Raw genomic sequence first — 17,132 nt, forward strand, 5'->3', positions numbered from 1 at the left:
GCTTATACTTAGTTGTTTGCAAATTCAACATTATTTAATCTCACTTAATTAGATTTTTCATAATTGAAACATTGATAGTTGAGTGTTATCCTATTAAGCATCTGTCATGTGTACTAAGTTCCTCCAGCTCCAAACTTAGAACCCAAAAATAAGCAATAAAAATATAAACCCTGCCAATTATATTACTTCTTTGCTGGTTGATTATTAGTTTATTTTAAAATTCAGGAGGAGAATTTTAAGGATCAATATTAATAATATTCCACAAAGTGAAAGTGAGTGGTTTATTCTGTCATATGAAAGCTATGAATCCAACCTTCTGCAACATGTGCATCTCCAGTAGCAGCCCAATCACTGCATATATCCATGTATAAGTCTAGACATTTTAGTCAAAAATTGATCCAACCAATCTGAGTCAATTTATCCACAGGCCAAAGCAAGTACTTTACTTTAACATTTTGCTTTTTAAGAAAAGGAACAATTCCCTGGTGGTTTTTGGTGGGTTTTTTGGGCTATGTGGCCATGTTCTAGATTTTCTTCCTGACGTTTCAACAGCATCTGTGGCTGGCATCTTCAGAGAAAGATTGGCAGTCACATTAATTTGGTATGAATATATTGATTTGTAATTAGAATGACTTCCTTAATGGATATTGATATTATTTCAAGAGAATGTAATTAAAGAGAATGTTCACTAAAGAAAAGACCTCACATTCTGAAAAACCTTGCTGACTACCTTAAAGTCATTGAGCAAAACAGATGCCTTCCAACAGGAAGAGTTTGCTAGGTGTAAATTATATCTGTGTTTCAGTAATCTTAACACAAGAGATACAATTTAAGTTTCAGGTTTACAGCTGTAACATTGATTTTAGCCTTTGAAATACACAAGTACCTTCAGATTTGGATGACAATATTAATAAACAGAATTCCTACAAATTACTAGCTACAGGATATAAGTACTCAGTGCAAATCTTCTAGAAAAATTGGTTACCATTTATGGGATGTGAGAACCGATGAAGATCTGATGAATTAATGAGTCTGGATGTTCTGAACGGGACATAGGGATCTTCTACTGAAGTTGTATTAATCTGAATAGTCAACATATTTACCTTCTCTCCTATATGACATCATGATGTTGATGGAAAATGAAGAATAGGCAATTCCTTCATCCTGCCATCTTCTTTCCATGCTGACTCTTGTTTAAGTCGACACAGGTTCTTTGGGTCAATTTTGTAGGATAAATTTTCAACTTATAGATGAGTATATATGGTACTTCAATCAGATTTTGACTACTCTGGACATGATGTAGAACGATTGCGAATAAGGTCACTTCCTAAGAGAACCTAGAACTGACACAAGCATGGTTTATAAAATTTAGTTTGTTCTTAAATTCACTATTGAGTAAAATTTCTAATAATTAGATTAATATGATGAATTATATAAATATTCCACTCTTGGTTGATTACATGATTTTGCTTTTGGAGGACACTGCTGTTGTAAGGCAATGCCAGTATGAAGATCTTCCAACGGTGACATGTTTTGCACAAAACTAGGGTAGAGCCTAACCTGTTTTCCGCAACTTACCAGCTCCTGTTCCACCTTTCACTTCAGCCAAATGTTTTGCGTATTCATATTAAGACTAAAGATAATGGCAAATACTAGAATTACATGAAAGAATTTTATGTAGCTTATGTATAGAATGTATCTTGTGTGTGTGTGCCTTCAAGTCACCTGTTGGCTTATCACGACCCCATGAATTTCACAGGGTTTTGCTAGGCAACGAATACTCAAAAGCATGTTTTGACATTTCCTTCCTTTGAAATATACACCCACAGCACCTGGTATCCATCTTAGCAGGCCAGAAATGCTTGGCTGTCATCTTGAACCTCAAGTAATCAGAAGGACATACTCAAAGTGCATCCCCATACATATTCTTCTCTCTTGCTCATAGATCGCTTCTGTTTCTTCAGATAACTTTGCGTAATAGTTCACATTCTCACTGTCAAAGTACTGAAAGGATTTTGCCCTGAATATCCAGACAAGGTGTTAGCTTAGCAAATCATTTTCATATAAATGCACAATTTGATTTAAGCATAAATATATACATCCTAACAGAAAAGAATACAAATAACTGTATTTAAAATGCCATTTTGTTTATTAAGTATTTTTATACCACTGGAACAAAAGGAAGGCAGAATAGCCTCATTAAAGATACATTAAATATTTACCATGAGAGCTATTTCATCATGTGGCAATAAGCTTAGGGAAAATTATCTAGGCAACAGTTTTCTGCTTCCACAGGAGCAATATTTTTTATTGTTTACATCATATTTTTATTACAAAAATATAGATTTATAAACCTTTCCATAATAATAAACCAAACTCCACATAAAAATTGGTCACATTTCCCCCCCCCCCCCCCCCCGCTGTTTGGACATTAGCATTGAAGGAAGGTAATGGAGCACCAAATGACACTTAGCAACAGTTCTGCCAAGTATGTTACAACTTACAAAAATGAAATGTATGAAGGACCAGAGCTTGGAAAATTTACCAAGCATGATGGGGGATTCTGGAAAACAGAGTCCAAAACAGTAACTTTTCCAAGGTCTCAGAAGTAAACATAAACACACACACATGAATTCTTGATAGTCTACCCAATTTGCTCCCTAGTTCTAATACATGATAAATATGTAAATAAAAGTGTGAGATAGTCTTGGTTTGCTGGGTTTTATTTGGTTTTCCTATGTGTACAGCTTCTTTTAAAAGGTGACCTTCAACTAGTTAAATCCAAATGTAAGCCTCTGTCAGCTGAGTTTGCATCAGACATCAACCTGACTTGACAGTAGTGAGCCTGAATACTGCAAACCACAAGCTCATGGCTTAGAGAAACACAGGCTGTCAAAAATACTACAATTACCCTCAAGGCTCCCCTGCAAATCAAGGCCAAATGCTGTGCAAAATATTCCTGTCCTTCAGGTTGGATCCAAAAGAACTTCACATCAAAGTGTAGCACAGCTCTGCACATGATTATGCTGCAGACAGCATAACAGCACATGCAGTGCTACACTATGTTGATTCCGCAGTGGAGAAGCAGAATGTCTGGCCCACATATCTGGGACTCTTTCACACTAAAGAGTTGTAACACTGTAATTCCACTTTAACAGCCATAGCAACATCCTGTGAAATCCTAGGATCCTAGTTTGTAGTTTGAGGAGGTACTAGAACTCTGTTTTAAATACCCCTGAGTAAACTACAAATCCCAGGATTCTCTACAATGGAACCATGGCAATTCATAGCTTATAATGGTATAGTATGAGAGGGCCCCTCTGGCAGATTAATTCTGGCCTGTGAAGGTTCCCAAAAGCCCTCTCTCTTCAAAGCCCTGCCCCTTCCAGTTGGGAAGAAACACAGACAGGAAGGAATTTGTTCTCTACTTGTCTTTCTCATGGCATGGTTATGTAAAAAGATACAAAAACAAACAGAAGAACTTTGGGATTTACTTTCACTCTTACATCTTGTACTAGAGAACAGCTTTTCTACAAGCAGATGATATTTTAAGCATCTGGAAGAGCACCTCTGGATCCATTTCATTGTCCTATGCACCACTAGGTTCTTGTTACTGTCTGCCATCATACATAAAGGCAAAGAGAACTATTCCACATGCAACTTGCAATTGCTAGCTGACCCCTTACTTGTTCCCAACACCAGATGTGCACTGTGATACATTGAGCTCATACCTCAGATATGATATACTGAAGCAGTATTCAAAGGTATTTTGGTCTTTATAAATATTTTGGAACATTCATTTCAAATCATTAATATAAAAATATTGGCAACATTTGGAGCTTGTAAAAATTAAGAAGTTGGTCTGTAGTCCTCCAGTCTGACAGTACTGGAAGAAGCAGTGTGCTGTTAATTCCAAGTTTTACTCAAGAGCCTATTTATATATGGCTAAACACAGAGACATCAGTTAAGTGTTATACTTTCTGCTTGTCCATGTGTTTAGGTTAACTGTCAAAACTGCCAATATGAGATTTTACCAGCAGCCTTCCAATATGTTCAACTACGGCTCCCATCATTGCCAGGCACCATAAGGCTGACCGAAGCCCTACAAGAATTATTCCCTTTGTTACTCAAATGAAACAACCAGATACTTTTGAATGTCCTAGAACAGAGAGTGCCAGTTTAAGATACATACGTAGCCACTTAATATCTCCTCATCTGTTTTTATAACCCACAATCACTACTACCACCAATCTTCACAGTTTATGTGCAAATATATCATTCAGCATAGTGGAAATCCCAAAGTACTTTTCAGTGTTGCAGTGTGATAATCTTGATGGCACCACATCTCAACAGGGGAACCACGGTTGTCATTTTCAATCAGATATGGGTTTTGCAATATTTAACTGTTTTCTTCTAACTGATTTACCTGTTAAATAGATGGAGAAATGCATTATTATTGTTGCTGCTGCTGCTATTTGATAGTGTATAAACTGCCTAAAACTTCCTGCAGCAAAGAGTCGTGAGGCATCTTAAAGATGAATATGTTCTATTTGGCATAAGCTATGATCTACATCCTATTTTATCAGATGCACTGGATTGGATATCATAAACATTTATGCCAAATGAAAACTAATGCCTTTAAAGGCACCACAGAAGACTTCATTGTGATTTTTACTAACCAGATTTTCTAAGCAATGTAGAGACTGAAAAGCAAGTTTAAAAGACAAAACTGTCCTCTGCTTGAGGGCACACAATCTAACAGATATGGTGAAAAAGAAAACAGGAATGAGAGACAAGAGGAAAGAAAGCAAATTCAGATGACAGAAGTAACATCAAATTTTTATTAGACACATGCCTGGCCTTTAAGAACCGATTCACCCCAGCAGACCTTAGTCCTCTGTCTGATGAATATCAAAGGCCAAGATAAGCTTCCCTCTGGTCCTGCAGTTCTAGAGCAATTGGCAGCTGGAGCAAAGTGACACTGTAACTAATTTATCTGATACCAAGTTTATATGTTATCAAAAAAAGAGAAAACTAATGTTTACCTTTGGTTTTACCAAAACAGGAAAATAAGAAAACAGTATGCTAAACTCCCACTGGCTGTGGACTGATCGGAACAGTGAAAAAGGACATCAACAATGGCAGAGCGAGGTCCCCTGCTTGGGCTGCCAGTATGCTAAACAATCCAGTCTTCAATGATGTCTCATTCTTTCAAAGGTTTTATTACATGAATATTTAAGGACTCGTAAAAGCTACTTGTTAGATTTCACCATAGCTAATTATCTAATTTATATAGTTATAATCCTATATTTGCTTGTGAGACTTTCAGAACTCCCTCCCCCTAATACTCTGTGCCACCCAAAAACCTGACTCTAATGGTCTGGAGGGCCACAGGAGGCTGCAGTGGAGAGTCAAACAAGATCCTACATTTCTGCAAAGTTATCCTAGAATCCTGACTCTTTCTCCTCTAAGTTTCAGAAAATCCTACAATTCTGTCAGCAGAAACCCACAATTGAATCCTACTTCTAATAAATTATCATTTATAATTCTATACTGAACACATCTGCATGTGTTAGTGGCTACATGTTTTACATCAAACAATTATTTCTGAAAAATAATTGTCCAACTCCTTTTGTTTTGGGGGAGAAACATCTGACTTTTTTGTTTCATCTGATATGTGGCAGAATATGGTCAGATTGCTTACCTGTAACTGTAGTTCATTGGGAGGTCATCTGTGAACTCACACAAATAGGTTATTTGTGCCTGCACAGTGCATCATCTGGAACCTTCTGGAGCTATTATATAAGCTTTGTGACATCAGCCCTGCCCACACTCCATGTGGCTAGCCAGTGCACTTCACATCTAAACTGTCAGTTCCATGAATGCCCTAATGCCAAACTATCATGGGGTTTTCTTGGCAAGTTTCTTCAGAGAGGGGGTTTATAGGATTGCTGATGTGGTAGACTTAGACATCACTAGACCACTGATGTGATATACCTAGGTTAACCTAGCAGACTTTGAATAACTCTGGCTCAAACTCTTCAATTCAGAGTGTACCCATCCATAATGTCGAACCCAAGATTAACAAGATCTTGAAGAGCTGTGAAGGAGAGCTGGAGGATGAATCTGAGGATGAAGTCAAATCCCTAGTGATGGGATTGCAAACCTCTTGAAAAGGGGACAGGTGATAACGGGTTGTCCTTTGACATAGATGGAAGAGTTGCCGAGGAATCACAGAAATTCGAATGAGTGAGGATGACTCCAAGATTTCTCCTTTGGAAACAATACTCCTTTGGAAACCCTCCTTGTGTTTCTGAGACCACTTTGGTATATTCTGAAGAACATTTAGATCCATCCAATGTCTGAACAGAAGGGTTCCCTTTGTCTGAATTCTGACTGAATTGAGGGACCAGTTGAAGGCTCACTCTGTCTGGATTGTGACTGGACCAAGGGATCTGTGGGTTCTGACACAACTTGTGAGGAGTTTCAAACATGAGAAGAGTCCTTGGAGAAGTGCCAATCCTTCTCCTTCCTTCTCTTGGAGAGAGTGGATGAAACTATCATAGCTAATTACACAGAACGAAACACAGTCCCAGCAGTTTGAATGTCAAGATTCAATGTTCAGAAGAAGAAGAAGAAGGAGAAGAAGAGCAGTATAACGAACCACTATGCATGCTACTCCTAGAAAGAGAAGACACTTAAGAGTAGCTGTCCCTTTTTGGGATTTTGGCACCACAGGACATACGCTTCTTAAATGACACCAGTGAGACAATAACCCCAGCCTATATCATCAACACTACGAAAGCCAAATCAGAGAGTATTCAGGAAGAAAGTCCAAGTCGGTCAGATCAAAGTAAAATAGAAGAACCAAACCAAAGAAGAAACCAAATCAAAGGAGAATCCAAAAAAGGGAAATCCAAGAGGAATCCAAGTCAAAACTGTTAAAACCCAAAAGCTCTAGCGAATGTTTTTTATCAAGACTACTCCAGCAGCAGACGAAAAGGAACTGAGGGTTTAGGTGGGAAGTGTGCTGGAAAGAAGTGCAGAGAGTGGGCAGGGCTACTGCCCAAAAGCTTGTGTAATAGTTGTAGAAATTCAGTGTTCTCTACCTACATAGGAGACTGTGGCTTCACAAAGAAAGGAAATATGTTGGATTCCAAGGAAACATCTTCTTTGAATTGAAAATGGACATTAAATTTCCTTGTCTTTGAAAATCTACCAGTGACCGCATAACCAAAGGGGGAGGTGCCAGCCTGCAGATAGCCCTCCCTACCATCTGAACTAAGACCAGAAACAGAAAATGCAGATCTATGACTAACATCTTCCATTTTTTTCTCCTGTTTGCCTGATGAAGAAGCCAGTGTGTCTTCGAAAGCTTGCAACATGTAATTGTGCATTCTGGTTGGCCCAATAAACGTATCATTGTTTGGATGTTATTGGATTTGCTATATGGCCAACATGGCTGTCCCTACATGTTTTTTTCAATTCTAGAAGGTTTTGAATGATGCACTGAGCAGGCACAGATAACCCATTTGCATGAGTCACACAAACCACGAAGAAAAATTGAAATGTTCTATGGAAGATTTCAAAAGTTGACATCAAACATCTGTACTTTCTCAAGCTTTGCTGTAACAGGATCAAAATTAAAACATATATTTCTTTTTAAACTGACTATAATGTACTTAACTGGTGTCTATCCATTAAAACAGACAAAACTAAGATATTGTGCAATTCCATTTTTTTTATTTGCCATATATCTGATGTAGGAAAATCTTCCAGATGGTTTTTCTAGGATGAATGAGAAATATGAAACCAAGAGCTCTTCCTGGTATCACTTATTAAACAGACTGCCTGTAACTATGGAAAAACAAGCAAGGTGGAGAGTGAACAAGATGAGTTGGGAACTTTGCCAGGCACATCATGTCATATACAGTGATTAAAAACAGATGGCATTCAACATTTTGAGAAATTCTTTCTTCGTCGATATAGAGAAAAATATTAAATATATGTGCCTAAAAAGGAAAATGTATTTAATTCAAATAAATGAGAAATCTTTTTCATGTTCCAATTGGTATTGAAGGTGCAGCTAAAAAATTACCAAAAATGAAAAATAAAAAAAATAAAATCATTTTTACTCTGCCTTTTTATTTTTAAGCGTCTGATAGGCAGGCATCTGCAAGTCTTCAATGGTCTCTGGAATAGGCTTGTTTAGAGTTTCTGGAAGCAGAAGGGTCAGAAAACCAGCTGATAATCCACTGATTCCGAAGACCCCAAATGGTACAGATGGACCAAGAGTTTTCTAGAGTAAATCAAAAATAAATGTTACAAACTTATCAACAGACATTTAATCATAGTAGAGAACAAACAACCTGATCTATTCCATACTCAATACATACAAAAATTAACCAGGGGAACTATGCACATAGTCAGTGAATCCTCAAACGGTTAAGCAGTCAAAAAAGACATACAGTTATGTCATGACAGCCCCATTCTTCTACTGTTGTCAGTATTTGCTGTGCTAAAGATGCTGTTGGAAAGACTAGCAGAATCACATACACACAGTCCAACTATCACTGACTTTTCTTGACTCTACAAAAGTATCATTCATATGGGGCTCACCAAACCACCTATATTTTCAGAGACAGAAGGAGATTTAAAAAGCAGTTTGTGGGCCCCATACTGCTGAAAAACAAAGAAAGGAAAAGCCTTTAAGTTTCTGTGTCTAGGATATAGCCAAATTAATATATGTTAATTAACAACATTGCTTTTTTTCCAACTAGAACATCCACAATTCCCCTACCAGCATGGCTGTGGATGCTACTTACTTTATAATTCTACCTGAATACTACTAAATCATATTTATCCAAGCTTTTTTTTTCACCAGAGAAATGGGCTGTGCCACAACATTTTCAAGACATAAAAGGTAACCCATTTTTTGTTATCTAAGTCTAAAACACTAACAAACCCATCAATCTCCAAAAATGTTGGCATCCTTGAAGCATCTTAACACTAATGTTGTTGTTGTGTTTCTTTAAGTTGTTTCTGACCTATGGTGACCCTAAAGCGAACCTATCATGATGTTTTCCTGCCAAGTTTCTTCAGAGAGGGTTTGCCATTGCTGTCCGCTGAGGCTGAGAGAGTGTGACTTGCCCAAGGTCAACCAGTGGCTTTTTATGGACAAGCTGGGATTCAAACTCTGATCTCCAGAGTCACAGTCCAACACTTAAACCACTAATACAGCAATTGTTAAATGTAATTTTGATCTGGTTATTTGCTTTCAAAACTGCTATGTAATAGTAAAATAAAAGGAGCGGGGGGGGGGGGACGGGGGACGGGACTACTTACCAGAGAAGGAACAAATGGAGCCAAAATGCCACCAAATCTACAAGTCATTGAACACACGCCTAAGCCAGCATTTCTGTTTGAAAAGAAACATCAGTCTAAAGTATCTGCAAACTATTCTGAGAGTTAAAATTTAAAAAGAGACACTATTTTAATACATAATGTTATTATTCAGTGTTTTACATGTTTACATGATTTACATTTTAAAAATAAAGTACATTTCTGCTTCTCAACACAGAATAGTTTCTGACCTGTCTCACTAGACAACCTCACAATCTAATTAGGCTCAACAGTGCTTAAGTCACCACCACTTATTCTCACTACCTATATGATTCTCAACACTTGGTGCTCAATCACCACCTGGAAGCCACTGTTTGCATGTTCACACACACATACACACTCTCACACAAGTACACATGTACATACATGCACATATATATACACACAAAGAGTCAAATATGTTATCGATCCTCATGAGGCCAAAATGCATCACCCATGGGTGCAAAATGCCTATTGTTGTAGGTCAAAGGGGGGGGGGGGGGACCACACTTATATGTGCTGGAATGACCTCCATAGTTACAGAGCTAGCTGGCTGGAAACCTAAACTCTGTAATACTTTGTTGCTAGTTTGCTTCAGAAACTATAGTGTAAATGAAAATTCTCCAACTGATAGGTATATCTGGAATGAGAAGGATATGGAATCTCTTAGGTATAACAATCTTTTCTTGAAAGACATCAAAGTTGACAACTTTGTATGTGTATTTTAAATGCAGAGCATATATTTACAAGCGAGGACTGTGATTCAGTACTATAGTTATACCTATAATAGCGTTACTATAGATAGATATAGATATAGCACACTATAATCGGATGTTCCTTAACCATAGTCCACATTTAAGAATCCTGTACAGCCATAAAAACCAGCAACGTGTAATTCTAACTGTGACTAACATACCACTTGCTTTCTAATTACAGCTTCTCAGAGCAGAATTGGTTTGGACATGCTCTCACAGGATAACCTACCTAACTGGGCTGTTTTGAAGATAAAATTTGGAGGGAGGGGAACAAATCTTATAGCTACTTTAAGTGCCTTGGACTAAACTTCTCACTATGAAGAAAGTACAGTGGGCCCTCAGGGATCTATTCTGGACCCCCCGAGCAGATACCAAAGTATACGGATGTTCAAGTCCCATTGTTCTTAATGGCAGCGCGGCCGCATGGCTGTGCCATCATTAGGGGGAATGGGACTGGAGTCAGCCCTCTATTCCTCCCTCCCTGTCTTCCTCCCTCCTTCCCACCCTCCCCTTTCCCTCTCTACTTCATTGCCTCCTTCCTTGCTTCTTCCGAGGCTTCTGCCCCAGCTTGGCTTTGGGGAAAGAGTCTGCCACTCAGTCAGCCGGGCTAAGGCTTGAATCTCAGAGCCCCTGTCCCCAGGCCCAGCACCCAGGACGGAGCCTCTGCACTCCGAAAGCCAAGTTTCAGTCATGGTGCTGGCTCCCTCAGAATCCTGTTGGCCAGAGGGAGCTGCAGCCAAGGCCAATGCTTGGCTTTCAGAGCACAGAGACTCTGTCTCAGGTATTGGGCATGGGGACAGGGGCTCCAAGACTCAAGCCTGACTGGCCCGGCTGACTGGGCAGAAGACTTCGGCTCCAAAGCCAAGCTGGGGCAGAAGCCTTGCAGGGAGCAAGGAAGGAAATAAGGAAGGGAGGAGGAGGCTGAAGGGTAGGAGAGGGAGGGACCTTTATGGTGGTGCGGCTACATGTGCACTGCCATTGGGGACAAAACGGGCTTGCCATCTGCATATGCTGAAATCTACGCATGGCAAATCCGCAGGTAAGGAGGGCCAACTGTAATAAGCAACAGGGGAAAAGAACGTTAGTGCCAAAATAGTTTTGACTGTCAATTTAAAATAATTCTAGCTCACAGTAAACAATGTATGCTGAAATAATGATCAAGTAAGCTTTACAATAAAAAGCCACAATCTGGTTATTAGTTACCAAATATTTCTTTCCAAATCAATAACATGCTGTAAAACTCGGAATTAAAAAATGAGGGAGTTATGCAAAGCTACATCTGAACACTAGGTGGTAGCAAAACTCTATGCTCAAATTACTCTATAGAGTTTGTTGTCAGTCATTAGAGACATGTATTCCTGTAATGTATTCATGCAAGAAATAATATTTTGAATGGGATTAGCTGTTCATATAAGGGAAAAGATTTTTTTTCTCCAACACTTCTCTGAAATACAGTACATGGATCATTTTCTCCCAGAAATATGCATTTAAATCTTGCAGTGGCCTCCACATATCAGGTCATTTCCCCTGATAATAAACATTTTATCATTAATAGATGAACAGTGACATAACTTAACTTGCTACCATTTTGACGCACAAGACCGCAGGTGGCCAACTGTAGTAAAGGTCTGCACCAGTCAAAAATAAAAATAAAACAGCTGTCACTTTTGGTTTCAACATTCAATTTCCAGTAAAGTCTTTTTTTTTTTTTTTTTTTTTTTTGACAAAAGACTGGTATTAGGAATATACGTAAATAATTGCTACAGAAGCAGTGGATTATTAGGGACAGTGGGTTTGTTTTCTTTTGGCATTTGGGAGAAAACAATCACACTCCACAAATTAATATATGGAGAGTGGGAGAGAGAGAAAAAAAAGAGAGGGGTGGAGTGGCTTTTCTGTAAGGGGTTCGGGAAGCCTGGGGGACACACCTGCAGGCCATGGGTCATACTTTCCTGAACCTTGTCCTAAAGTGAATGACACATTAGTTTTACAGTTTGTGCCATGGAATCTCAAGCAACTATCTACATTAATAAAAAGAGTAGATAGTTGGACTCTGCCTTACCCAGTTCTTTAGCTAACAAATGGCTGATTAAGCAAAGGGGTTTTCATATCAGCTGACTTCTTCTTCTGCCTGTGACAGAATTTTTCTGGCCTTTCAAAGAGCAGTTCAGGGAAATGAAAGTGCAATTTTACTTTGACTGCTGAATGGAATCACTGCTTAGATTTAAAGTGGCCCAACTGTGTTTGTTCATTATTGTAGTCACCAATGGAATCTTGCAGGATTGGAAATAAATATAAGAGCAACAACTTCATTTACCTCACTACTGTTGGGTAGAGTTCTGAGGTGTAAATATATATGATATTGAAGGCTGCGCTTACAGTCAGTTTCCCGCATAAAGCTAAGAGGCTAGGACTGAAGAAAAATCCTAAAACAAAACAGAAAAGAAACTATTTACAAATAAAGAACATGCAAACCTATTCAGAAATCCTGTTCATGTGTAATTTTGTTTAATGTTTAATGATGGGTGTATTTTAGTTAAGGGATGAGGGATGGAATTTTAGTTTGTATATGTTATGTACTGTTTAGGTATTTTATTTATTTGTTTTTGTTAATCATTTATGTGTTATGTATTTTTTTGTAATTTTGTAAACCGCTTTGATCTTATTGGAAAGGCGGTATATAAATAAATTTATTATTATTATTATTATTATTATTATTATTATTATTATTACACAAAAATAAATCCCATTGAATTTGATGGGACTTTTTCTCAGCATGTCAAGCATCTTATTTCTAACCATTATGAATGCTGACCATCACTGATGAGAGTTAGAATCCAAGACCTGGAAGACCACTAGATACCAACAAAATATTGGAAACCACAACTTTCTCATCTCTGGGGAAGATGTGCACTCAAATCCCTGCCCAAAAAGCCATCAGGAGATGCTACAGTCAGTGCTACATAACAAGGTCTGATAATGTCAGAGCATGATCATGCCCTGTGATGTAATCCAGCCTGAAGAGAGAAACTGCCCAAACCATGCCCCATTCACAAATTATTACCTTGCAGAAACACAAAGCTTGCCAGATATAAAACTGGAGCAGGTTCCTGTACCATTCATGGTTGTGTAGAATGGGGAACTTCAGCAGAAGTGAATTACTCATTGCCTTGGTGCATGACAAGCAACACCCACTTAAATTCCCTCTCCAGCTTTCAGTCTGACAGCCCTATGTGGCACAGTGTTATGCCTAAACATCCACCTGCCTGCACAAGTGAGGATGTACTGTGTAGTTGGTGAGGAGTGCATATGCAACTCCCACTCCCAGCTTCTCTGGACAGATGAGGAAAGTCTTCTAAAAACCTTTCACATCAAAGGAGCTTTGCATGTGGTTTCTACCAGGGTTCAGTTAAATATCATTAGATGACTTCAGGCAACCAGGAAAACTCAAAAAATTGCAGGCCTGAATTATATACCCCTCTTCCACACAGTTTTTACTCTTACATGTACAGAGCAAAATACAGTCACGCCTCCATTTTCGTGGACTTGAGATCTGTGTCCCTTGCATATACATGAGTGGGAAATGAAAGGGGAAACAATGGGGGTGCACCTATGTCATGTGCCCACAGCTGCCCATCCCCATTCAAGCATGCCCCCATTCAAGCCAATGGGGCTTGAATATATGCAAATTTGCATTTTCACAGGAGGTAGGGTCTGGAACAGATCCCCACAAAAATGGAGGTGCGTGTGTGTGTGTGTGTGTGTGTATTTGCACTGTGGGTCACTCCAAGCAAACTTCTCCACATAATACAACCTAAGAGTGGCCCCCATGTAGTCACAGTTTTAGTGTAGAGTTGGAGTCATGGAATCAGAGCTGGAAACATCTGAATGGAGTCCAAGTTGGTAGAAATGTACCAACTCTGACACCAGCTTCAAAATAAAAGCTTACAATAATATGCCATTTTATACTTACATTATGTACTTAATCAAATAAATATATATTTATCTAAGCAGCCTCATGATTCACATGGTAGTGATAAAATGGCTTGTGCTAACACCCCCAGCTGCAGTGGAGTAAATTTAGTACAGTAAATTTGGTATTACTAATTAATATACATTTGTCACTTATAAGGGAGCTGGTGTTGGAGAGTAGAAAAACGGGTGAGTCGGAGTCAAAGTCAAAGGTTTGGTGTACTGATTTCACAGTGGAGTCTCAAAGCAACATTGATGGTTAATGATTTACCCAGAGAAGCCATTTGAAGTTACTCAAACAATGGAATAGAAGCACCTATGAAAAGTACATTAACCTCCTGGTGTTTTTACTAACTTTATAAAAAGGTTCAAATCAAAAAGGAAACTAAATTAGTAGCATGACAACACATTTCAAGGCATTCTGGTGACATGTAACTTTCTCAGAACCCAAACATATGCATGGGTTAGTAAGACATGGTGCCAATTGGGTGGCTGGCACAGAGGTTTACACAGACCAAATGCTTCATGTAAGCAGGGATGTTGTAAGGGAAACTGCATTAAAATGTTGGCTCTCCCTCTACTCCCCTATTGCCAAATACTGATTTGGCAAGACACATATTTACAGGCAATGCCACTGAAATAAAGGAACCTATCTTACAATTTGTCTCTCTATGATTCAGGTTTATCTTCAGAGACTCTTCTAATACTGTTCTAGATTGGCATTATAGCAGTCCATGCACTTGCTACCTTATCTTCTAATAAAATCAGTTTTATACCAACTGGCAAAACCTATATTCGCTTAAAACAGAACATTATACTCACCACTAGCATTTTCTGGTAAGCACATTGTAAATATACAGGCAAGGCCTGCAAATATCAAAAACATAACTGTACTTTTACGTCTTCCTGACCTAAAAAAGAAAGCAGCACAAGCTCAGAGTAAAATCTATACCATGATGCATGTTGTCATTATTGAAAATATCCTAAGATTTGTTTGCTAAGGGCCAATAATTCAAATAACAGTGGGAGGAATGAAATACATTGTGCATAGATGACTCAATTCTCTCCATCTCTCAACAGGTGAGCAGATGAGTGGGAAACAAAACATTCCCTTTCTGTGAGTTAAGACGATGCCACCAATGTTGTACACATTAAATGGGTCTGGCTGCACCACACATACAGAGAGATGTTGAAGTACTGCTGAGACCAAGAAGATCTCAGGTGTGTTGTTACAATCACCAAGCAATTGCTCTGGGAGCGATCCATGATCTGAGCCAGCTTTTCAAAGCATATTCCTTGTCAAACACATGAATAAACACTTTAACAAATCAGAAGTGAATGCAAAATATTTCATGGTCACATTATCTATTAAAGTATATAAAGAATGAGAAGGTTACTAGACTTACCAAGGCTTCTCAATGAAGAACATACAGAGGGGAAATGCTGGAACTTCTACAAGGCCAGAAAGTGCCACATTCAGGTAAAGATTCCCTCCTAATTCACCAGCATTCAGTGTTAAGCCATAATATACGAGACTACACACATACCTAAACATTGTCAATGAAAGACTGATTGGTTATATTGAGCAGTACAAGACAGGGATTTATGCTCTGTTAACCTTTATTTGTATGTTATTATTATGTGTGCAAATCCTGAAAAACCTCAAGTCCCCACCTTTATCAATGAATAAACCTTTCCTGCTTTAACATCCAGAAAAGAAAAAAAAAGGCTCATACAGCTGGCTTCCCAACAAGATAGAAGCTCAGTCTTTTTCCTTCTTCATTCCCAAGAAAAAAAGATAAGCAGAAAAGTAGGCATGTGTTTATGGTAATAAAATGATAATCACTCATTACAAAAGATGTTGTAAAAACAGACATTCTACCTTCTGAATAGCAAGGCCTTTCTTGATATACTGCGACAAAACCCAAATATACTGTATGTGAGCTTGCCCAAGTATGTTAAATACTATATAACAGATATTTTCAGTTGTAGCCTTCTTCGTCCTCTTTAATCCTACCAAAATTACTGAAATGTGGAAAAAGAAACAACCCTCAATTCTTTATCCCTTAGTTTGGGGAGTAAGACGGAAAAAAACACAAGACAATGATTCCTCAAGGCTCAGAAAAACTGAGCTCTTTCAAACATGGATTATTCTCTGAAATACCACATAACAATTAAACTGTTCTAATACAGCATCAGCATAGTAATTTTACTTCCAAGCAACCTAGAATTACCAGTCAGAGTTTTCTATTTTTGTGTGTGACTAATTCACGTAGCCTCTGAATCTCTTTTTATTAATTACCAGATATACATCAAGATGACAGTGCGCCACCGAAGGACCGGATGTCTAACTAGGTTTAGGACACCAGGTGCTGAATCATCCTTTTTCACGGCTGCTTTGCAGTGTTTCAGCTTCACAGCCAACCTCTCCTTCCCATTACCAAGGGCTATGTATTGCAGTACACTCTCTGCCTCTGCGGTTCTGCCTTGAGAGTATAACCATCTTGGGGATTCAGGAAGCATACTGAAAAAAGGAACATTCAGACAAAGACACAATAGAGGAAATTGACGTGTCTATCCTTTTTTAAAAAAAAAAAATCCTGTGCATTATTAGCCTAAGTAAATTCATTAGTTTGTCACGTAGTAATTCTTTTCCAAACCTTGATCAAAGCTGAGTTAGAAAGCAACTAAAAATAAAGAAAACTCTCTAGTGGTTACTATCATTTAAAAGGGTGAAAACATACCATAAATAATTGTGAGAATAATAGTCTGATATAGCCAAGAAATCTTAAATCAGCATTCCTCAACCTAGTACCCTCCAGATATGATATTCTGCAGCTGATCCAAAATACTGGTGCAGGCTGTAATCAAAAACATCTAGAGAGAACCAGATTAGGAAACATTGTCTTAAACCTCCCTGGAACAGAAAATGATTGAAGACAAGATGACTATTAGCTCCTAAGTTAGCAAAAGCACAACCCTGTATTTTTTATAATCAACACTTAGGATCATAATCAAGACATA

At 38.3% G+C, this 17,132-nt stretch overlaps 1 protein-coding gene across 2 annotated transcripts in view; it reads right to left on the minus strand.

The window, feature by feature from the left end:
• Nucleotides 1-2,175: 2,175 nt before the first annotated feature.
• The window catches only part of LOC149318824 (solute carrier family 22 member 15-like), a 35,853-nt gene continuing 20,896 nt past the window's right edge, over nucleotides 2,176-17,132 (minus strand). For both annotated transcript variants that reach the window (XM_089510525.1, XM_089510526.1), the window contains exons 6-12: nucleotides 16,411-16,632; nucleotides 15,515-15,655; nucleotides 14,931-15,019; nucleotides 12,454-12,562; nucleotides 9,346-9,418; nucleotides 8,141-8,299; nucleotides 2,176-4,426 (exon numbers count right to left, since the gene is read on the minus strand). In XM_089510525.1, the coding sequence (XP_089366651.1) occupies nucleotides 4,400-4,426; nucleotides 8,141-8,299; nucleotides 9,346-9,418; nucleotides 12,454-12,562; nucleotides 14,931-15,019; nucleotides 15,515-15,655; nucleotides 16,411-16,632 (820 nt within the window). In that variant the 3' untranslated portion in view covers nucleotides 2,176-4,399. The remainder of the gene's footprint in view (nucleotides 4,427-8,140; nucleotides 8,300-9,345; nucleotides 9,419-12,453; nucleotides 12,563-14,930; nucleotides 15,020-15,514; nucleotides 15,656-16,410; nucleotides 16,633-17,132) is intronic.

This window comes from Sceloporus occidentalis, unplaced genomic scaffold (assembly GCF_023333645.1).
Source record: "Sceloporus occidentalis isolate IW3139 unplaced genomic scaffold, rSceOcc1.0.p SCAF_2, whole genome shotgun sequence".
Taxonomy (NCBI): Eukaryota; Metazoa; Chordata; class Lepidosauria; order Squamata; family Phrynosomatidae; genus Sceloporus; species Sceloporus occidentalis.